We start from the raw sequence: 25,765 nt of genomic DNA, 5'->3' as shown, positions 1-25,765 counted from the left end.
AGAGCCTCAAGAAGTGGCCCTACCCTCCAGGCAGGCTGCTATCCACTAAAAGCAGTCGCATTATTTTTCCTGCCTTACATCTAACAGACCAATGGAAGAAATACTTAGGGCAGTGCAATGAGAAAAACAGAACAACGACATGGGAACTTTCTCTCGTTGGTACTTGCCAAGGAAGAGAATCGAACACTGATTACTTTAAGAGACAAGGCATACAATACCTACTGTAAGTAGTTAAGCATTTTATTTTCTGTAATCGCAGTGTTGCGCTTACATGTACTGAAGTGATATTGCGGACGAAAGAGAAGTGCAAAATAAGTTACAGTTATATTAACAGAAACAACTCCATTGGGTATATTTGCAGCGGATTTTTGGTAGTGTGTGCCAGCCCATCCAAACACTTATCTAAATTTATCTTACAAAATCCAAGAACACAAACGTCCAGACCATACAGGTCCCTATATCAAACAACAGTCCTACCAAATAAAAAAATCCTAGACGACTTTGAGAATCGAACCTGATACTTTCTGGCTAGTAACGAGCGTCTCTAACCACTACACTAAGATATATAGTAATAATTATTTTGTAGTTGCAGTCTACAACTTATCAGTTAATACAGAAATAATTTTCCGTTATTTCACATTACAAGGTTATAATTCCACTAATATTTTCGATTTTTTTAATCATCTTCAGGTGGAGAGACATAAATTAGCAAGGTGAGCAAAGGTGAAATACAAGAATAAACATATGTGCTTATTATAAACTAAGTTAGAAACATGTATAAAACCAATGCAAAATTATATAAGGCGTGGTTCAAATAATATGGTTATCTTTAAAAGACAGTTTATAAACTTTACAAATGTTTTATCACATGTTAAAATGACTTTGAACCATACGTTATATAATTTTGCATTGATTTTATACATGTTTTTAACTTAGTTTATAACAAGCACTTATGTTTCTTGTATTTCATCTATGCTCAACTTGCTAATTTATGTCTCTTCACCTGAAGATAATTAAAAAATAAATAAAAAATATTAGTGAAATATTATAACCCTGTAATGTGAAATAACAGAAAATTATTTCTGTATTAACTGATAAGTTGTAGACTGAAACTATAAAATAATTATAACTATATAAACTCCAATTTATCTGAAATCTCAATATGACTTTCAAACTACACTAAGAGTTTGGCTCGAAGAGACAATAGAGCACAAAATTGGGTTTTGGTGTTTCCTTCAATATTTATTCTTAAAATCTCTCTAAGTTAGTGTCGTCTATGGCCCAAAACAAAGTAGGCTATACCAAAGTCCGACTACGTTGCATTTCAGCTCAATGAGGAAAAATTATTAGCGGCATTGTTAATTGTATTTCAGTTGTTGCTGAAGAAGGCTGTGCGAGACAAATTGTCAAACAGGTGCTCACTGTTCTAGGAAAATAATTCCTTATTGAGCGTTATTTTCGTCCATAAGCAGTTGGTCGAAATGGCGGAGCTAGTGTGAAAGCAATATGTGAACTTCATTAAGAGGAATTTCATAAAGATTCAACATCAAAGCGTACAATATTATTGCTGTGAGTAAATTCAGGCGAACTGGCTCAGATTTGTGTCAACGGAAATAAAGAGTACCGGTATGCCATTTGAAAACAAGTTTTCATTCCCCTAAGGAAAGTCAGCAACGGATTGCCAGGGAATAAAATCTGAAAAAGACGTATTTTCAGCGAACGATCCATGAATTGGGTGCGTTTCCATATACATGTTAATAACCGTTTGCAAGCATGGGATTTAAAACAAAGGAGTCTGAATTGTGGTCGGACTTTTGTAAATATGTAGATGAGGATTTTCTTTCCAATATCTGCATGTTCAATAATCTTCAGGGCCGTTACGAAACATGTATACAGAGTAATAGTTTTTACAAGATGCATATGTTACTGGTTGATTTGGTTCTCAAATTAAATAATGTTCTTTAATTCCGGTAGGCTACATTTTATTCTAGGCTATATTGCAAAAATATCCCCTCAGTGTGATGCGGGAGACGTATATATAAAAATTACATCGAAATATAACATGGCTTAAGAAGGACGTGAATGTGGGAAAATAAATTCGTATAATTTAAACACGACAGAAATTCTCATGTGGGGTAGGTCATACCCTGACTAGTTAACATTTATTTTATCTTTTCTTTCTCGTAGCTTACAACTCCGAATGGGCTTTGATCTCCTCAGCTCATCTGAAAAATGTTTCCTCGGCCTACCTAACACTATACAGACAATTTATGGAACTTTCATGATGCAAGATGAAGATGACAACGTTTTCTTCTACGAAGTCGTATATTTTATTAATTTTCAGATTTGGAATGTTTATTGTACCTTGTGTATCAGGGTTTACTAAATTGTTTGTTGTTGTTGTTTAGTCAATTGTTCGAAGGTAAGTCTGAATCCCACAAATGATATCAACATGGCACCACTTATGAGGCAACTAGGCCACGAGATAACGGGTAGAGTGGCAAGTTCCTTTCCCCCTCCATTGCATACATAATTGATTAGCTACATATTCTACTAATCAGACTTCAAATATTATTAAATTATATTATATATTTTTATTAGGAAATTATACTAAAGAATATGCTACTCGAGTTAAATGACAGCTGTGAGCAGTGTGGGATGAAGATAAATGCTAATAAGACGAAGAGCATGGTCATAGGAAGAAAAATACAGAAGATAAACTTGCGAATTCTAAATGAGGCAGTAGAGTAAGTGGACAGCTTGAAATACTTTTGGGGTGTACTATAAGCAGTAACATGAGCTGCTGCCAGGAAGTCAAAAAGAGGATAGCAATGGCCAAGGAAGCTTTTAATAAAAAAAGGAGCATCTTCTGTGGACCTCTGGAAAAATAACTAAGGAAGAGACTAGTGAAGTGCTTTGTGTGGAGTATGGCATTGTATGGCGCAGAAATATGGCCATTACGACGAAGTGAAGAGAAGCGAATAGGAGCATTTGAAATGTGGATATGGAGAAGAATGGAACGTGTGAAGTGGACAGACAGAATAAGAAATGTAGCTGTATTGGAAAGAGTGAGTGAAGAAAGAATGATGATGAAACTGATCAGGAAGAGGAAAAGGAATTGGTTGGATCACTGGCTGAGAAGAAACTGCCTACTGAAGGATGAACTGGAAGGAATGGTGAACGGGAGAAGAGTTCGGGGTAGAAGAAGATATCAGATGATAGACTACATTAAGATATATGGATCATATGAGGAAACAAGAGGAAGGTAGAAAATAGGAAAGTCTGGAGAAAGCTGGGTTTGCAGTTAAATACTTGCATTTGGGCAGAACACTAAATGAATTAATATTTTTATTTTCTGATTTTAAACGATTAAACAATTATTTTAATTATTGTTTTATAATTATTAATACTATTTATTTGGTAGTAGTGCAGACATTCAGCAGAGTTATATTAATCTACCACAGAATGTCAAAATTGTACCGTTGCCTTAACCGCTGCAAGATGAAATGCGTGGTAGAGAAGAGATGCTGTTACACCGTCCACTGCTAACGCTTGTTCAGTGCGTGAGCCCCTCGTCTGCAGGCAACCCGTGCGACTCTGTGCAGACTTGAAACTCGTGGAACCTTGAGACATTCTGATCCGCTCCGGTAGTTATGATTCATTCACAAGTTTTCTTTTCTTACACAACCCGGAGGTTCATTGCTGGCCTCACGTAAGTTCGCCACAACCTCATTCTGAACGATGTCTGTCCAATCCGCTGCCCCATACCCCACGTCCCTGATATCTGCTGCTGTTCTCCCAGTTTCGTCTTCAGACGAACCGTTAGCCACACGGCGAGGATATCAGTTTTCTAAACTAATGACATCGATTACAAGAGAAAGATGGAGCAAATCGTTCGACCACTTACATTAACCCAATGGCCAGCAAATTTTACCTGGAGCCCTATTATTCAGGATTAGGTTCTTTCAGGTGCCGTAAATCTAAGACAAAGTTTAGCATTCTTACTTCCTTCCTAAGGAAACCGTGCTAAGAATGTCCTTAGTAGTCCATCGCCTTTGGCGAAGTTCGAAACCATCAAATTCGAATCTAGTGGCGAGCGTGGTAACTATTAGACCAACCAGGACGACTTTCCATGATGGAGTTCAGAGTTCAGTTCCCAAGTCTATGTGGAGTTTGTGATGAACGAAGACAGTGCTAGAATTGTATTCATGAGTATCCAATTTCCTCTGCATCTTCTCACATTATTTCAAGTGTCTATAATTTCATTATACTTGACACCGGTACAGTATCAACCGGAAACTACTGCACCCTATAATCTAAGCAGAGAGTCGGCCTGGGTGGCGCAGTCGACATAATGTTGGCCTTCTGTGCCCGAGGTTGCGGTTCGATCCCAGCCCAGGTCGATGGAATTTAAGTGTGCTTAAATTCTTAAATGCGACAGGCTCATATCAGTAGATTTACTGGCATGTAAAAGAAATTCTACAGGACAAAATTCCGGCACACCGGCGACAACCTCAGCAGTTGCGAACGCCATTAAATAAAACGTAGTTTTTTCTAAGCAAAGATACCATACTCATAGAATTCTAATGAAAAAGTATATAGAGAAAGCAACTATGGAAATACCAACAGTTAACGCTGATGTCTAGAGCAGCCCTGGACACAACGGGGAAGTGGGACGGAACTCTGAAACCCTCTCCCATGTTCTTTTCGCTTACACTGCCTTATAAACAAACTAACAGTGGACACTGTGCATCAGTGATGGATTTCAGCTATGATGTAATCAATCACTGAGCAGTATTTAATTGCCAGTCTATTCGTTCAACCTTCCCCGGTTGAACGAATAGAGGTTAAGGGGGAAGTTAAAGTGAAATCTGTAGTGACTCAATTGAACTAATAGTGCCCAGGCCTGATTTAGCGTATCAGATTGTAACATTGTCACTTCTCCGCTCTATAGTAATGGTACATAAATGCATTTGTGAAGACAGCCGGGGGTTAAAACTCTTAACTGGAACAACTTTTTTTGTTGATGTGATTTCTTCACCTATATACGAGCAAATATAGGGTAACTGGTAATCGATTTCATTTCGGCATCGGTATAATGTTCATCGTAATGTCAAATGGATGCAAAGGCCCACTTTGAGGCCTATACACGCTGTAATTCCTATGAGTTGCTCATTTTATGGGACTCTCTTGGGAGAGACTACCATCAAAAGTATATGCGTTCATTCATACTGCTATACAAACAAGTAACGGCTTTTGCCCTTTACATTTTTCAATATGCACTCACATAACTCTAATGAAGGACAACTTAGCCCTCAGTCGATTTTATTAGATTTAAGACCCCGATCCACAAAAAAATGATCTAAGTTCTATATAATAGTGCATTAATCAAGATTTTACATATCTTGTATGGACACGGCATACAAACGAGAACTTCAGTGTAAAAAACGACGGGTTCCGTTACCGAAAAATACGGACTCGTTCAAATAAATTAAATTGTGTACATTTTGTTTTCTATTTGTGTAGATTTGGACTGTCGATTATGAAACGAAGTACCACTATTGCATAGCCTAATGAGGAGGCACTACAATCAGTTTCCAAACAGTATCTAAACATAAAATCGTGATCTTCAAAATGTTTGTACTTCCTGCACGTGGATGCTTAGGAGAACACGTGTTCCCAGTGAATGGTGGCCCAAAAGTTTGCTATTATTGAGTTCACGACAGACTCTGTAATAATTTTGCAGCATAAAATTCGTTCTGTTAAATTCGTTCAACCGGTGTTATTCACATGGGAATTACGAGTGTTGTATTTTCAGTTCTGGAAGTATGCGTTGACAGTCGCTTTTGTGTTATCCATAATAACTACGAAAATTAATTTAACCTATCCAGAGGATAAAGATGTTCAGTGTGCACATAATTATAAAATCAATAACAGGATCTGAGCAGAGTTCGCACACCTGCAGAAATTCAGAACTAAGCTAGCAAGACGTGAATTGTTACCATCGCGCTCCTCCATTCGTTTTAATCCAAGTAGACGCAGTCGTGACTCTTCTGATCAAAGGATAATGGGGGATTCGATCCTAGGTAGACAAAAAAGCGGCTGTGAAGGTCTTCTTCAATTACTTTGGTAACTACAACCGCAACCTTACATGTCATAACAACTGTTCTCAAAAATGCTCATATAACAAAGACAATCTTAATCTTTAACACTCTCTAAGTTACTGCACAATATCAACTGAACCATAACGGATGGGTAGACGGATTAATTAATTAATTTATTTATTTGTTCCGCGCCGTGGCGTCGTGGTCTAAGGCATTCTACCTAGAACTCGCGTTGCGGAATGCGCATTGGTTCCAGTCCTCATGGGGGAAAAGAATTTTTTTCATAAAATTTCGGCAAGTGTATGGACCGGTGCCCACACATATCGTGATGCACTTGGGGAGCTACGATAGGTAGCGAAATCCGGTTGCGAAAGCCAGCTATAACGGCTGGGGGGATCATCGTGCTAACCACACGATACCTTCATTCTGGTTGGATGATCGTCCACCTCTGCTTCGGCATGTGAACGTGAGGTCAGCAGCCGGCTGATCGGTCTGGGCCCTTCAAGGGCTGTAGTGCCACGGATTATTTATTTATTTATTTATTTATTTATTTATTTATTTATTTATTTATTTATTTATTTATTTATTTATTTACTATATTGGCAGATTGATTGATTTAGTGAAGGATTGACTAATTTGCATTTACACCATTCATACGGTTCAGAACTTCACGATAAATATTTCCTAGAGCCCCTCCATCAGGGAAAAGGTTCTTTTACTTGCGCAAATCTACGAAAAGGGTCTCCTATCTTTATCTCTTGACCAGCCTCAACAATTCATCGTCCTCCATCGAGTATGAACCTTCAAGTGATGCGCACAGTAATCACTAATATACCGAGCACAATAAGCTATATTGAAAATGCCATAGGGTAAACTGGGGTCTGTTGGACAGTCGGGCATGTTGGACACTCTGTACTTTAACGTATTACCTCGCCACTTGTGGGCACCACATTCTGCTAGAAGTCAATGACGGAAGTAGCCATGAGTGGGGCACCACATTCTGCTAGAAGTCAATGACGGAAGTAGCCATGAGTGGGGCTACTTCCGTCATTGACTTCTAGCAGAATGTGGTGCCCACAAGTGGCGAGGTAATACGTTAAAGTACAGAGTGTCCAACATGTCCGACTGTCCAACAGACCCTAGTTTACCTTATGGCGATAATAATAAGTGTAGTTCTCTAGGTCAATTCCACAATCGTTTGTCACAACCTCTATCACGTTTTCAATATAATTTATCTGTAATCATGTCTTTACTATCTTCGCATATGTTTCGTAGTATAAAATACCATCCTGCACAGTAGCTATTGGCAACAGATCCAACAAATAGGTTCCCCTCTCCTAGTCGTCCTGGTAATGAAATCGATACCGGCTCCGAAGTGTTGGATGTATGATGTGGTACAAAAAAACAGTGAAGAGTCGCAATACATTAAAACTGTAAAAGCCTGAAGTTATAAAGCTTCAGAAAACAAATAAATTTAAAATTGAAATAATTTAATTTATTTGCATAGCACGTGAAACAAAGACTACTAGGTGCAGTTAAGCCGACCGCCGTGTATGCAAAGACAAAGAAGCAGCTTTGGCGCTGTATGGAAGCTAGGACGGGAACCAATTAATACCAACTACTAATGATGATGATGATGATGATGATGATGATGATGATGATGATGATGATGATGATGAAGGAGAGAAACTTAAAGGTACGCTATCACGCGTTCTTAGGCTGCGGGAAGCAGTACGTGAGCTCCCCGTAGGCCATTTGCCTCACTGCGTGCATCATCGTTCTGAAGAAATGTAGAAAAAACTGTTAATGAAAAAAGCTGAAAGGTGGACCTAACCTATTAACCTATTAGCAGGGTGCGAATTAACGGGGAGAATGGGGGGGGATTTCTCTCCTGTTGGAAAGTTATCTCCCTCTCATAACTTCATATCAACATCCCTGCCAGGGATAACTTCTACCCCACCTCACAAATATAATTGTTTTAATACGAGTATAGTTCATAAAGTATAGAGTAAGGAAAGAAAATAATGTTGATGTATTATCATCACCGGAAAGCTGACAACAATCAATAACTTAGGCATTATACATCTCATCTTAAGCCTGCTCATGGATATAATTATTATTATGATCAAGATGCAAGACAAGCAACTCAGTACGACCAAGCGTTGAGCCGTATCGAATGAGGATAATAATAATTTTGTGTATGGTATTCTCTATCTAGGATTCTATCCCCCCCTCATCAGAAATCTTAATTCGTACCCTGCCTATTAGGCACTATTTTAAGGATCCCAAGAAGGGCATGGACGTTTATCTGCTATCAATGTAATGCCAGATATTGTTTCGGCTTGAGATCAGCGTCGTGCTGATCTCAAGTCACTGGAGTCCCACTTTGTGTACACTAGAGACAGAAAATAGCCTATAAAATACGTGTCCTCAATGCACAGTCCGACGGAGAAACGGAAATTCATTAAAATGTTAGAAATGAATTATAAATTGAACAAAAGGAACGCACATTCAATTAATTTCAATTTGTCTTAAAGTATAAGCAAAGAAAAGTTTGAAGTCGATAAAGAATCGCATCGTTTGCATTTAACTCCAGATTGAGCGCACCCCTGCCTGAGATAGACTGTTCTGCGACATAAAATCTCGCAGTTTAAATGTTTACTTTCTCCCTCTGAATTCCTGAAGCGTGTAGCGGAACTTTCAGAGATATGATCTCATCTCATATCGCAATTAACACGTTTACATCCACAAACTGCTGTTGTTTGTATCCAACAAATCACGATACCTATTGAGTTCCATGCAACAGATGATGTGGTTTACGCTTCAACGACACAATGCCGTAGCGTAAAACAAGAGCATTCAAACCGTCTAGTACATCCGCATCTCTTGTTCACATGTGCGCCTGCAAATTGTGTTCTAACTTCATTTACGCTACTAAATCTCTCAAGTCAGACTACAATGAACATTATTTAAATCACTGAAAAGAATAAAGAATGAACCCCTTCGAATGCCAAAATTTATTTCGCTATAGGTACACTTCGAGAAAAATTTGGTTTGATTATGATGATATTTCCTTTTAGACTTCACATTAGTTGGACACACAATGTGTATGCAATAACCTGGAGTCAAACAGGGCCTTAAGAAAGTATGAGACTTCACATTAATCATGAAAAATAATAATTGCCATAGGCGAAGCTCGAATTCACGACTATGGTTTCAAAGCAGAGTTAAAGCTGAACCTTAACCCTATATAACTGATGTAACTGAATAAAATATTTGCGTCTTTAGTGTAAATTTTTCTAGAAATACATTAATTCATGTAAATTTCATCGTTTAAATGTTTATGGGATTATTACTAGGTAAAGCTAAAGGTACCGTATCCCTTTTATACGAAATGCAGGCGCTTGGGGAGCATGGAACTTCACCATTACAATGAAGTGTTGTGCTTGACACCACGCTGCGACCGCCTTTTACCCCCGACAGAAAATCCGATTGAGAGAAGACTGTGCGGACCTCGGAACCGTTTTGGAAGTTTTGCCACTATCCGGAATTTAACCCTAGTCCTTTCAGTTTGTGACCAATTGCTCTACCAACTGAGCTACTCGGCCGTCTGGGGTTATTATAAACAGATAAAAAAAATTGTCAACGACAATAAGCAATAATCTTGATCGAGTACTAAGAGAGGAATTTATTTACTTGATTTGTCATTATTGTTTAGTTTTCACGAAACTGTCGTGCTCAAATTATAGTAATGAAACTGAATAAGTTCACGACTACACAGCTATGTAGTCTAGGGGTAGCAAGCGGGTATCGTATTCAAAGACTCTTCTTGGGCTTCGGTTCGATCCCCGCTTAGGGTCATTACATGGTTGAGTTTTATTTCTCCTAGATGTACTTAACTGTAAGGCTACTGTCAGGTAATTTCAAGGCGAATCCTTGGATTCATCTCACAAAAATATCATATTCCTATGCCAATTCCATCGTTGACAGATAATCGATCACTTGATGCAACGTCGTTAGACAACAATAATTTAGGCCTGGACACTCGAATGTATTGATGGTCAGAAGATTTAAACAAATTCTCTTTCTTCTCCGAGCACAATAACAACCAGTAAGATGTTCGGTAACTTTGTGTTCAGTGTGACAAGCAGGGAAGCCAATGGTGGAATTCATCACCTACTGGCTAAATTTCCGTATAATGAAACATGAATATTTTTATGGAATAACAAAAAAAAAAACAACAACAAATTATATTTCAGCATCCATTCCAAAATTAAAGAGTATATTTCAATTTAATACTGACTCTTAAAATAAAACATAATATCGCTGTTCCGACACAACTGCAACATTGGGGTTAATATTAAAAACACTTCTATCCGACTAGTACTATTTAAAAGTAACCAAAAACCCAGAATATTTTGCTTTATTTCTATTGTCATAATATTTTTTTTTCAATCTTTAAAACGATTATTTATTATTAAGATTTTGTTATTTTACTTCTCCTGAAAAACGTTCTAGGTTAAACTAATGTTGCACTTACGTCGTTGTTTCTCTGGAACAGCGATATCTAATATGATGTAATAAAGTCCGCCACTGCACTAGGTTGAAGTCAACAAACTGAATGCCTTCCTCCACCCATGAAACCTACCGACTACAATACTCACTGCCACTCATACACATTGGAGAGGAAGTGTGATAGGTAGCATTTGTTTATACCGTCCGACCATCAGTGCACTCTAGTGTACCTAGCTTTATAAACACCCATAATCACTTCGAAGTGTTTTACTACAATGTTTGTGTATGTGTATGTATTGGCCAATATTATCTCTTTTGAGAGGGTGCCGTTTCAACTGTCGTCAATCACACAATTTGCGAGTGCATGACAATACCAAGGCGACTGTCTCTCTCTCTCTCTCTCTCTGTTCCATTTTATAAGCAATGATAGCATGAAAAATAGAAATATCTCACGAAATAATGCCTCTATAATGTATTTGTCTACAAAAAAAATTCTGTTGTACTCATCGTAACGCGAACCTGAGTCCTCAGCGTTGAAATTAGATGCTCTAACTAACGGCGAGTCATTTCGTTTAATTACGTAGTAATAAAACACTCTTTATTTATTTAATATACATACTTTATCTACAACAGAGTTCATTCTGTAAACGGTGACATAGTGATATGAATGAGCAAGGCAGAGAAAATCGAAATATGCCACACAGAAGATCTCTTCACACAGAACTTTCTTGGAATCAAATGCTGATCCACACTGATAAAGTCATCAGCTACGACAGAACCTTCAGTTCATGTACTGTATATGATAACTACTTAGTTGCATCAACAATATTGTATCACACTTTCTCTACAGAGTGTAAGGGGTATAAGTGCCATTATTTTAACTGATGATTGTTCATGTCATAAGGAAGAAAAAAGTCCTCACAATTCTTTTCTAATTACAATATTTAACTAATTATTAAAGTTTACAATATTAGAAGTTTGGCAACGTTACTGGATGGGGAGAAGGGAGTTTACAAGTACACAGTACAGCTCAAGCGGATAGAAATGCTCTGTTCTAATGCAGGGGCGGACCGTTGTTTACATAAAACCAACAGCAAATACAAACTTTCAATCTCATTAATAGAACATTATGATAAATTTCCATTTTATTTAACAATATTGGGAATATTGGTCCATTTTTTATTTTACATCTAAAAATTAAATAATAATGGCTTACTGCACAAAATCACACGAACTTTTCTTTAAATGCAACATTTTAATCTATCCCGCCTCCATAAAGCAGTACCATTTTTTAAGAAATTTCTGTTTGTGTGGAAAGAGTTAAGAGACTCCTGGTTTCTAATAATCGTTGAGAAACCGCTACAAAAGTTTGCCGATTACTAACCTTCATTGAGGAAAACATTGACAGTACATCTTCTTGCCTCACTTGAATTACGACGACTTATAACATATGACATTCCTAAACTGTGAATGACATTGTAAGTTATTTATCGAATACCTGGTACCGAACTGTCATCCGTTCGGCAGTAGAGCTATGGACAGGGAGCTTGAACTCGGCTGACAAGTACATATGTACTGTACGTCTGTGCAGAGGACTGCATGCTGAACACGTTGCACGTCTCTCACGCCAGAATATTAACAAATTTAAGCATGCAATTTTATTTCATTTCACGAAAACGTAATAGAACACACAAATATGTATTCAACGTTGCTAGATATAACTACTGATGTAACTGTTTTCGTAATTTTACAAACGATATAACAGTGCAACAGTATAACGCGAATAAAATAAGAGAAGAAATATTTTCTTTTGGGAAAACTGTCAAGTTTTGACCCTCTGTTGTTCTGTTGTATGGACATTTTTTATCCTGTAAACCGTCCCCGACGACTGTGAAAAGGACGACACTTATACCCCTTACACCCTGTATATTTATTTTCGTCTTCTGTTTAATCTCTTCCTTTCCTACCGACTTATATTCCAATGCAGACAGACACATTGGTCGTGTGGTCAACACGGCGCAGGGTCACCTGCTGAGACAATACTGAGCAGCACATGACAAGGGACATACACCCAGGTTCGTGGACGAAAGATTATTTTTTTATTGCCCACGTTAGGAATCGAATCGCGGACCGCTAGGTAGGGAAGCGAATCACATAGCCAAAACGGCGGAGTATTATATAATTAATTTTAACTAAACGATTCGCTTGAATCTTTACCACGCATAACATGAACCCACACTAGTTTGTTCGTAATCTCATCTTAAAATAAGATGCCTCGACACTAAGACTACATTCGCAACGTGAACTTAAATGTAATCATAAGTCCGCTGTAGTCAAAAACAAAGGAATGAAAAGTTAAACATTCAGAATAAGAAAAGTAAACGCAAAAAAAAATAATAATAATAATTCAATTGTTTTCAAATTGTGCTGTCGATTAATGGAAGTGGTTGCATGTAGTTGTCAAGGTAATAACTCTTGTTTACTTTCTGTGTCATGAAGTCTGGACGCTTACTATTCTGGATTGTAAAGATTTTTTGCAGCGTTTTTCGGTTCCCTGCACATTGAAGGGCGGAGTACACTTATGCCTTGGAGCTACCAAGCTTATAATTTTACGTCGTTACGGCTGCCTTCTACGCGAAGGTATTGTGGATGGTCGGTTTTATGGTATTACTCTAATTCTCATACCAACTGCTGTGTTTACGTTTAAATTATCATTTGTGAATGAAATCTAATAGTTCACACGTTACTATAAAATTACGTTATCATAGTCATTGAAACCGCTAAGCGCAGATGTTACGCGAAGTAAAAACAACCGGATAATCGATAAGTTGCAGATATTTACGGTGAATGTTGCGTGTGTTCTGAGCAATGGTTGACCTTGAAGCAGAAAATGAGATCACCTCCGCTCGTATGCATTAAGTTACGATTGGAAGCATCAGAACGCAAAATTATATATAATATAATGGTTGCTCATATTAACGGTTGATTCCTATTAATGAGCGGTTCTTTCCAATATATGAGAACACTTCTCGTACAAAATTGCACACTTTTATCACAACAATAACGTATGTTTATGTCTACTGTTGATGCCTCAAATTAAACACTATATCTGAAGTGGTTTATATTATCTCAGAATGTGGAAAGTATCCAAAACAATTTATACAGATTTGTACAACTTTACCTTAGACTGTATATGATCCCACTAACGGTTGACCCCAAACACAAGTAGATATACACTATGTTATTTACAGTTACTCGCCATGCAATGTACTGATCACAACTATTATCTAACTTACATATTTCTACATTTATACTTGTAAAATGCCGTATGTTGTCAATAATATTCGGTTCTCCAATACAAAGAATAGTGTCCAAAGTATCACTCTCAGAACTACGGTTGTTGTTTTTTATGGCTCATTGACCTCCAACACAAAATGCATCCATTGGAGCATATTACTTCTCTCGGAACGTTAAACCAGAAATGTCTGCAATTTCATTTAAATATGTCATTTGTTTAACTGACGGTTGATACTGCGGTAAGATACGACAACGAACGAAGACTGAAGCATAAGTTGAAATTTTAGAGATGATTACTGAAATGTAAATCTACATTATAAGCTGTTATCTGAAACGGTTGGCCTCGGTACAAAATAAAACGGGCAATATTATATGTAAACTGAATTGATTTCTACGCATTTTAAAATTTGTAACTTGAACTGCTTACTGGTCCCTGCAAAGACCAGCTCTCTTAACATAAAACGCGATTGAAAATGAACAATTTAATCATTGAAACATCCACATCAACGTTTAAAACAATTTATACACATTACAATACCTTTACTAGACGCATTCAATGGATCCGCACCAACTACTGGTTCCTAAAATGCTAAGACTACGAAGAATCGTGTTGAAGTACATACCTACACATTGGCACTCTCTCAAGTTTGTCACATATCCCTGTTCTGGTAGGTCTCCCAAATACAAAATTCGATCACCAATACGCATAGTGACTTATGCATGAAAAATAAATCGTTTCAAAACCATTTGAATACATAATCACACTTTTACACGTATGTAGTAGGTTATTGGTTATTTTACGGTGTTTTATCAACATCTTAGGTTATTTAACATCTGAATGAGATGAAGGTGATAATGCCGGTGAAATGATTCCGGGGTCCAGCTCCGAAAGTTACCCAGCATTTGCTCATATCAGGCTGAGGGGTAACCCCGGAAAAAACCTCAACCAGGTAACTTGACCCGACCGAGAATCGAACCCGGGCCACCTAGTTTCGCGGCCAGACGCGTTAACCGTTACTCCACAGGTGTGGACTACACGTATGTATATCATAACGATGGTGTTTAGATAAAAGGGCTTAACCCTCATTTATTTAAATGTAACTTAATTACAAAACGTGAAGATATGTTTTTTGACAATTATGTTTACATTCCTTCATATAAAGTAACTAATAATAATGTGATTTGCATAATAATAATGTGTTAAAATTTAATTATAGCTGTTTCTGAAAAAAAAATGTTCTTTTTTGGGATAAGCCCTTTTACCTAAACACCATCTATATTTTCTTAATAGAAGTTTGCCGTCCGCAATTAAACCTACAATTGTGCATATAATAATGCAGCATTATACGAGTACAACCGCATCCTGCTTTATGCATTAATCACTTCACATTTGTAACGTAAAGTGTCCTATGTTTTTGTAACGGTTGGCACTGCTGTACTGTGCAAAACAGACTAAAGATGCTCATCGACACATAAAAACTACATTATTCGTTCCATTCTTTTGACTTATAAAACAGTGTATTCTCAGTAATTATTCACTATCCAATGTGAAATTAATCATTCAACCAGATTTCTATGTATTTCATCACTTGTAATTTGAACTCCCGAACTTCTCTCTGAATCTTTGGTATTTTAATTTAAATTCCAACCACAAATTCACTCAAAAGTAGATTTCTACAAAGTTTTCAAATTTGTATTTGAATTACTGTGTTCCTTATAATAGTTTGCAATTCAGTGTAAAACACGACCACAATAAAAGTTGAGAAATATATCCACATAACTCTTCAGTTTAATACAGATTGCTTCTTCCTACCCAACACAAAATAGGAACACTGGAACTTTTTTTAGTAGGTTATTTTACGACGCTTTATCAACATCTTAGACCAACGTTTCTCAAAGTATGGTCCGCGGACTACCTGTGGTCCTCGAGGTCTGTCCTTGTGGTCCTTCAAAAAAGGTAGAAGAAAAAATAAAATTCAAACGAATTGCGTTATCACACTATAGCTTAAAATCTCAGAGTTTGGAAATGACACATGGCAATCGAATTTCACTTTTTCTCTCAATACTGACATTTTATGAAATTTATTACCCTACCCGTCCATCGACTTCCCACTCTATTCTCAGCAACAAAAGAGGAATTTAAAGCACTATACACGTGGTGTTTCTCGCCATCTTTTCCCTGCACTTGTGGCTGCGCGCCTGTAACCCGGCCAGGGACCACCCGATTCATAGCAGGGGACCAAAGTACAGAAACTTAATTCAATTTTTAAATATAAGTATACTGGTATCAAAATATGCTACGAAAGTGATAAATTTGCTTTCGAAGGGAACATGAGTAAGGTGGTTCGCGGAGCTGTTCTGACTTTAAAAAGTGGTCCCCACTTCAAAAAAGTTTGAGAAACGCTGTCTTAGACTATTTAGCGTCTGAATGAGCTGAAGGTGACAATGCCGGTGGAATGAGTCCGGAGTTCAGCACCGAGAGTTACCAAGCATTTGCTCACGTTAGGTTGAGGAAAACACTGGAAAAACCTCAACCAGGTAACTTGTCCCGACCGGAAATCGAACCCGGGCCACCTGGTTTCGCGGCCAGACGCGCTAACCGTTACTTCATTAAAACCATTTAAATAAATATATAATATCAAAAATAAAACTAAAACAATAAATTCCAAACTTAACAACGTAACAAGTAAATGTTACAGGTATGGACTACACTGAAGCTATTTCACATCTTTTTATCATAGACTATCGAGTGTTCTCTGTAACGATTGGTCCTCAGATACAAACTCTTATCACATAATACAGGCTTAAGTAATCTTTCGTAAATCTATACATCTTAAACATAAAATATTACATGATATTTCTAGTGGGTGTCAAGACATTACAAATGTATGGATTGGATAGTAAGATTTGAATGTAGAACTCTGCATCGCGCAGAACGCAACAATTTTCTCTCTGCTTCATTGACGTATAGGCCTACTGTACGAGTATGCTCGCTTTGGATTTATCTTCATGCAAAATATCTCATCCGGGGCTCATCTTTGCATTTTTTCAGACTCTAAACTGAAATTATTGCATATCGTTGCAAACGTTGCCTCTAGCATGAGATGCGACGACGAAACGTAGCATGAAGTTCATTCATACGTTTCTACACGCACTTTCAACTTAAACTATCCAGATGTCTTCAACCCATCTACAAACACTTGTAACTTAACTAGCTCGTGTTACATTAACGGTTGGCCCAGTCATACAACATAGTAAGAGCAGTTCAGAGTTTTAATCGTAATCCAGCAGTCGGAAACATTGTATATGTTCGCATTTTTACCTAAACTGTATATCGCATGTTCTTAATAAAGTTAAATAATGCAAAATATTAACCACTAGAGTTAGGTTTTACGTTTTTCTTATTCTGTCAACGTGAGCTAGTGAATGTTTTCTTAATTGTTGCCTGTCATATAAAATGCTGTAATAAAACAAAGGTTGATATCAATTTCTACGCTTATGAACATACATTACGTAAACTATCGCGTGTTGCCTTTAACGGTTGACCCTTAAATACAAAACATAACCACAGACAATGATTTAAGTATATAAAAACTAGAAAATGCAAAGTGTCTTAACCACATTTCCGTACTTTTACCCAAAATGTATACTGCATTACCTATCAACGTTTAACCTCCCAATAGAAAGCATTAACGCTGAAGTTAATTTATAAATGTTTCACAATTTTAGTATCAATTATTGCATACCGGTATTTCTTGCAAGAGTTTCGCCCTAATATTAAATTGTACACAGGTGGAAGTCGATTTCTATGCTTCTCCACGCACTTGTAATAAAACTATCTCATGATGCTTTTGGTCATTGGCCTTTCAATGCAACATATGGCCACAGACGCATATTTAATCGTACAAGTCGCACAGTCCGAAGTATTGTGTATACATTTTCACACTTTCAGGTAGAATTTATATTGCATGATCTTAATAAAGTTCGTCGCGTTTAACCTCGCACTCTTCGCACTTTTAGCACAAATTAGTGTTATTCGTAATAGTTGGTCCCTAATATAAAATGAAACAACAAAATTTGACTGAAGTTGATTTTTACGTTTACGGACGCTCTTGTGACCTACTACAGCGTGTTATTTTAACGGTTGGCTCCCTATTATACAATTTACCACTGGCGCTAATTTCGACACTTTTTACACCAATAGCAAACTATCTCAGATTTTTTAATAGTTGATCCATAGTAAAAATGTAACAATATTACACAGAGTGGATTCCATTACACACACAACAGAACACTTATAACAAACTATAGGGGTTACAATAATGTTGGCTTCGCATTGTGTACTATTACCACTGGCTTTGATATCTACACTTTTTTACACTTTTAACGTAAACTACCCCATGTTTCTTAATAGCTGACTCCCAATAAAAAATATTAAAGTAGAACATATTCATACGCATGTGAACGCACTTATACCAAACTATGGCGTGTTTTTTTAACGGTTGACCCCCATTGCAAATATGACCACTTATTTGATTTCTGCACTTCCTTACACTGTTAACAAAAACTACAGCATGTTTCTTAATATTCGTCTCCAGAATAACAGGACAAATATTGAATTCGATTGATACGCTTATAACAGTATTTGTAACTTAAGGTATAGGTTGTTATTTTGCCGATTGTCCCCCCACTACAATATACTATCACTTCCTTTGAAATCTACACTTCTTCACACTTTTAATGTATACTACCGCATTTTTCTTAATAGTTGGTCTCCAGTATAGAATGTGACGACAGACAAACTATAGGGGTTACAATAATGTTGGTTCGCATTGTATACTATTACCACTGGCTTTGATATCTACACTTTTTCACACTTTTAACGTAAACTACCCCATGTTTCTTAATAGCTGACTCCTAATAAAAATGTGAACGCACTTATACCAAACTATGGCGTGTTTTTTTAACGGTTGACCTCCCTTGCAAATATGACCACTTATTTGATTTCTGCACTTCTGTACACTGTTTACAAAAACTACAGCATGATTCTTAATATTTGTCTCCAGAATAACAAGACAAATACTGAATTCGATTAATACGCTTATAACAGCATTTGTAACTTAAGGTATAGGTTGTTATTTTGTCGATTGCCCCCCCACTACGAAATATTACCACTTCCTTTGAAATCTACACTTCTTCACACTTTTAACATATACTACCGCATTTTTCTTAATAGTTGGTCTCCAGTTCTAATGTGACGACAGATTTCTACGCATATGAACGCACTTGAAATCTTAAATTATGGTATGTTAATTTCAATGGTTGGCTCCCTATTACGAAATATTATCACTGGCGCTGATTTCTGCACTTGTTTGCACTTACAACATGAACTATCGCATGTTACTCAAAGTAGTTGGTTCCCAGTATAGAATGCGACAACAGATCACATGCTGAATTCGACTGATAGCACTTGCAACATAGATACTCGACTCCCCATGACCAAACATTGCCACTGCACTACTCGTGTCGACGCCGGTACTCACTGTAGTCGCTGCCATCGTCGCTGGTGCCGTTGATGGTGCCGTCGGGCAGGATCTGCAGGTACCTGTTCTTGACGTACATCTGCACCTTGCGAGCGGTGCCCGTGATGTGGGACAGGTTGGTGCTGCGCTCGCTGCGGGCCGCGGGGTCGTCATCCGGCGATCCCGGCAGCACGAGCTCGTACTGGGGGCGCGCGGGCGCGGGCACGGGGGTGAGAGCCACGAGGAACGCTACCAGCCAGCCCAGGTGGAGCAGCACCTTAACCATGACTGGTTGGTGTCATCGCACACGGCTGGCTCCGCGGCTAGGCGCGCGATGTGCTTGCCGGACGCACGCCAACTGAAGCGGGCGAGCGAGTGTGCGAGACAGGCGAGTCCCCCCTCCCACTCCGACGGCGCGGCGCGGCGCATCGAGGGGTGCGCACTTTCACGTGTGCGGCTCTACTTCTACTTCTTACTTTCTTTCTTATCTACTCCGTTTGTTTCCCTGTTTCCGACACTTTGCAACTCCGTCGCTCTCTTCGATCATCTGCATACCCATCCTGCTTTCTTGTCTCTATTCCTTCACTGCTAAACTCACCAAATTTACTCGTAATAGTTTAATTTTATTCCTTACTTTCTTTCTTAACTTACCTCTTATTTCTTTCCATTACTGCCCCTTATTTCTTCGGCTATCTACATCTTTTTCCTTAATCTCTTCATTCCAAACAAACTAATTTCGTGTTATTCATTTTTACATTCTTTCCATTTTTATCTACCTTTTCCGTTCAACTACGTTCATTCACCTTCATTTTTATCATCTTTCCTTTCCTTTCATTATAGGACTAAATTTCCGAAATAGAATATGCCTCTTAAACGTACCAAAGTGACCGAAAATTCAAATTTTGTATTTATAACTTAACGAAAAATTTAGATTACTTGAGAACTGGAGTATACCGCCATAATACCTCAGTTGTCTCGAGGCATTTATTGTGGTAGGAGTGTTGTAGTTTAGCCTACAAAGAAAAGCGCGTTTTGGTGCTGTTTTTCATCATTTTTAGTAGCTTATTTTACGACGCTTTATCAACATCTTAGGTTATTCAGCGTCTGAATGAGATGAAGGTGATAATGCCGATGAAATGAGTCCGGGGTCCAGCACCGAAAGTTACCCAGCGTTGAGTTGACGGAAAACCCCGGAAAAAACCTCAACCAGGTAACTTGCCCCGACCGGGAATCTAACCCGGGCCACCTGATTTCGCGGCCAGGCGCTCTAGCCGTTACTCCACAGATGTGGACTTCTTCATCACATTTTACAATTGAAATACAGATGAAGAAACTAGTTTACAATATCTCTTAATGACTACGATATTGTTACAATTGGAATGATAAAGTTTACAGTTTTCTTTCCGCTTGTTTCTGTAGGTTAGATAAGTTTACAAAATTCCTAAATCGCACCACACTGACATTGGCAATACCGCATCGGTTCTTATGTTGAGCTCTCCGTAATATTAAGTAATAGGCCATTTACAGTCATGAAAATAATTTTATTAACTGACTAAATTCTGTTTCATAAACGTTTTGCACAACTCATAAAATACGTACAGTAATATTATTAATTTCTTAATGACCGCATTCTATATGCCATTAAGTCGTGGATGGTCATCCGTGGTAAACATTTGTTATAGTGTGTTTACGAGTATATCGTTTGCAGCCATCATAATTAAATTATTTGAGGCTAAGGCTGACAAAAATAACCAAGTATTGGTCTACAGTTTTTTTTATATTATCTCTCTGTTAATACTTGCAAATACTGAATAAAATAGGTTTCGATTACTGTGTTTAATAGCAACAACAGAGTAAATTGTAATAGCCTATGTATAAACGTTTGGGAGACAATTTATTTCAGATAGGATTGCAAATCGTTGTAACTCGAAGTTATTGTTTCTGTTATTTGTTACAGTTGATCTATTTGAAAGAAACAATTTGATAAATCTAAACTATTGTGAACAGACATTTGTCATTCCTAATTGTTCACGTCTCTGCCGATGCAAAATTCGAAATCCTAAAGACAGTGTATCAGTCACAGAAGCGTGTGCACCCTCGTTAATTAAAGAAGTCCATATCAAAAAGTTAAGCAGTGAAAACTTTTGATGGCAGCTAAACGACAGGTTTAGTAGTCCTTGCAAAGCGTCTTATAGCAATTTCAAGTTCCGCTATACTTTTATAAAAAATACTTTAAATTAAAAAAGAATTATTAAATAAACGCACAAAAGTGATCCTGGCACCAAAAATAAATAATTTAGTAATGCATGACGACATAAGTAACCTATGCTTATTTTTGTAATACTTCTAAATAGTACTATTAATCTTTTTTTCATTTTAAAAAATTGTTTACCGATTAAAAACTGAACATGATCCCCCACGCTTTGCTTCAACAATTATTTTACCCACCTTGTCTCAGAACAACATCTTGAAGATGAATTTATTTTATTGGGTTATTTTACGACGCTGTATCAACATCTAGGTTATTTTGCGTCTGAATGAAATGAAGGTGATAATGCCGTGAAATGAGTCCGGGTCCAGCACCGAAAGTTACCCAGCATTTGCTCGTATTGGGTTGAGGGAAAACCCCGGAAAAAACCTCAACCAGGTAACTTTCCCCGACCGGAATTCGAACCCGGGCCACCTGGTTTCGCGGCCAGACGTGCTGACCGTTACTCCACAGGTGTGGACCTTGATCGATTCTCTTGCTTTGCACACAGCCATCACTAGACTACCTAACTCCAAGCTATATTCCACTTTGAACTTTCACTGATATAAGTCAAGCGATCTTTAACTTCGAAGTCTCTGGTGAGCTGTCAATCATCTGGCCACTGTAGAGAGTCGAACCACGGCTATAGAAAATGCCGCTATGGCTCACTTTGACATCGCTGGTTTAGACAGTGAAAGTTTTTCATATAACTACACATGTTAAGGATATACAGTAGATTGTAGAACAGGCTTGTAGAACTGGGCGACAATTGTGGCGTTATGTCACTCATCGAATACGTCACTCACCCCTTCCTTCCACCCCCGCGTCATTGACTTGGTAGGGGAGGGGATTTGTATTCAGTGTCTGTCTTATGTGATTGCGTACGGGTCACAGATACGTCATTCAACGCCGGTGGACTGTGAACGGGGAACCAACGCTTTCCCCATGCTTTCCATCCCTCTCTCGCCAGTTCTGTATCCCTGTTATAGAATGAAACGAAATTCAGACATTTTCAAAATTCAAATGAATAAGAGATGACCTTGTGGCAGATGTGAGATTGAGTTTACTCTAGTTGCTCATAATGTAAAGGCCCATTCACAATGCAAATTAAACACAGAAGTTTGCGCCCAGGCTACCAAATGGGATCATTCACAATGATTCACACAAGCATTGACATAAACATTACCGTAAGACGTTAACATGAAAGTTTGCAAACTCCAAACTTTCATGCTTATGCTTACGTGATTTGCAAACAGAATACAATCGTGGAGCCCTGAAGTATAAGACAGAATATGAGGAAATGGCGTCGTTGTTATGTTTCCATGGTTACCAAGTATGTTAGCTGTTATGTTCATGTTCCCATCGTGAATGATGGTATGACTTCTTGATTTTACTGTAACGTTAAGTTAACGCTTATGTTATGTTTAATTTTCATTGTGAATGAGCCTTAAGTCGTAAGCTATGTTTAATGAAATATGTAATATATATGGCTATGAAAAGGGAGTAGTTATAGCTACAGCAGAGGTACAGTACCGCTGCTTACGTCAAGTTGTAGGGGAAATTCACCCCTTTCCACCCGCCGCAGCTATACTCGGTACCATCACTAGCTTTAACTGCTCCCTTTTCATAGCCCTAGTAATATAATTTAGAACTTAGGTCTTGCATTTCTGCTTAAAATTGTCAAAACATACAAAAGTACCAGTAAATTAAAGATAAAATAAGTATAATTCACAGTTTTTTTATCCAACTATGTAGGTCTATATTATAGCAGAAACATATTATATATCTTATGATCTCCTAATACATTCCTAATTCTTCCATATTTATTCAGCACCAAAAACAGTATCGAAATGTAGCGGGACTTAGGATGGTCCATATGGGGATTGCGTGTTGTGCTGTTGGACACACTGCCTTGAAGACTCGTGAATTACAGAGTAGAGTGACGGAATCTAGCGTAAAACACACATATTAATAAGAAGTCTCTGTTTGAGGAAATCATTAACGAATGTGCGGAATGAAAGCTTAACGTCATCAAGGTTATCCTACGCACATCCGTCACAACATCCCGCTGTTATCTCACGTAGTACAGCACACATACACACATTTGTAGACCATGCCCGTTCGCACGCACATGCGCTGTCGTAATGTGTACCAAGAAGAGCGGGTGCAAGGTTTGTGCTGGGATGTCCCGCACACGTAACGATGTTGCACAACACGTAATTTCACGTATTGTAAACTTCTAGCGAGTTGTCTATTGATTAATTTTCAATCTTGATTTATTAAAACAGAAACAAAAGTCAAAAAAACCTCCGTAAGTGGAAACATGAATGTATAGGGAGGAAATGAAATAACTTTGTAGATTTTCAGAGCGAATAGCTTATCTTGTATGTACAGGGTGCGAATTAAGATATCTGATGAGGGGGGATAGAATCCTAGATAGAGAATACCATCATAAAATTATTATTATTATTATTATTATTATTATTATTATTATTATTATTATTATTATATAAATGACACTCGGGAGGAAATTAAAAGCAGAATAAATATGGGAAATGCGTGTTATTATTCGGTTGAGAAGCTTTTGTTATCTAGTCTGCTGTCAAAAAATCTGAAAGTTAGAATTTATAAAACAGTTATATTACCGGTTGTTCTATATGGTTGTGAAACTTGGACTCTACTTTGAGAGAGGAACAGAGATTAAGGTTATTTAAGAATAAGGTGCTTAGGAAAATATTTGGGGCTAAGAAAGATGAAGTTACAGGAGAATGGAGAAAGTTACACAACGCAGAACTTCACGTATCGTATTCTTCACCTGACATAATTAGGAACATTAAATCCAGACGTTTGAGATGTAGCACGTATGGGCGAATCCAGAAATGCATATAGAGTGTTAGTTGGGATACCGGAGGGAAAAAGACCTTTGGGGAGGCCGAGACGTAGATGGGAGGATAATATTAAAATGGATTTGAGGGAGATGGGATATGATGATAAAGAGTGGATTAATCTTGCACAGGGGAGGGACCGATGGCGAGCTTATGTGAGGGCAGCAATGAACCTTTGGATTCCTTAAAAGCCATTTGTAAGTATTATTATTATTATTATTATTATTATTATTATTATTATTATTATTACCCTTGGTCGCACTGAGTTGCTTTTCTTGCATCTTGATCATAATAATTATTGCATCCATGAGCAGGCTTAAGATGAGATGTGTAATTCCTAAGTTGTTGAGCGTTTTCAGCTTGCCGGTGATAATACATCAATAAGCTATTATTTTCTTTACTTACTTTATAATTTACAATTATACTTGTATTAAAACAATTACATTTTGTGAGGGGCACAGAAGTTATCCCTGGCAGGGATGTTAATATGAATTTATGAGAGGGAGATAACTTCCCAACAGGGGAGAAATCCTCCCATCCCTCCCCCCGTTAATTCGCAGCCTGTGTATGTAACAAAAAAGTGTAATACCATACTGGTGAAAAGTCCATAGTCTTCCAAAAAAATGTTTTTCCCAAATGTTTAACACCCTCTTATTCGGTAACTATTGCGAGTAGGATCGTGATTTTTGTCCATATCGATAGAAAATTTAATAAAGAATAATTTATCCCTCTGGCGTATTTCAATAGGATGGACGGTTTTCGTGTACATTTAAATTAAAAACCAATAATTTGAAGTCACTGACCGATGCGACCAGCTTGCAACATTGTAGCCAGAAAAGGAGATGGGAGATAGTTCACTAAGGCAGCCAGACCTGAGTTCGTTGACCTCTTACATCTGTATTACGAAAAGAAAGAACAGTCAGCGTATTCCGAATCTCACCCGACCGGTAGACATCAATGACGTCACGTGCAGCGAAATAGGAAAATACAGCATAAACAATGTATTTCTTAAACCAGCAGTAATAACTGGTCCGTTGACATATTCGTTCATAAGCCATTAACATATTTTTATAATAAAGAAAATGCGCACATTCGTGCAAAGAGAAAGGGTTTTAGGGCTTTGCCCTACGGGCACTATCTTCACTACATATATTTTTTTTACGTTGTGCTCATTACAAACAATACACCAGAACA

General features: G+C 37.7%; 1 protein-coding gene across 5 annotated transcripts in view; it reads right to left on the bottom strand.

Annotated features, from left to right (window-relative positions):
• LOC138696396 (calcium uptake protein 3, mitochondrial-like) overlaps window positions 1-19,816 on the bottom strand; it is a 1,041,982-nt gene extending 1,022,166 nt beyond the window's left edge. For 3 of the 5 annotated variants that reach the window (XM_069821301.1, XM_069821303.1, XM_069821305.1), the window contains exon 1: window positions 19,460-19,816. In XM_069821301.1, the coding sequence (XP_069677402.1) occupies window positions 19,460-19,724 (265 nt within the window). In that variant the 5' untranslated portion in view covers window positions 19,725-19,816. The remainder of the gene's footprint in view (window positions 1-19,459) is intronic. The other 2 variants (XM_069821302.1, XM_069821300.1) reach the window with 1 other exon arrangement.
• Window positions 19,817-25,765: the final 5,949 nt, after the last annotated feature.

This window comes from Periplaneta americana, chromosome 3 (assembly GCF_040183065.1).
Source record: "Periplaneta americana isolate PAMFEO1 chromosome 3, P.americana_PAMFEO1_priV1, whole genome shotgun sequence".
Lineage (NCBI taxonomy): Eukaryota > Metazoa > Arthropoda > Insecta > Blattodea > Blattidae > Periplaneta > Periplaneta americana.
This window is presented reverse-complemented; position numbering and strand designations above follow the sequence as displayed.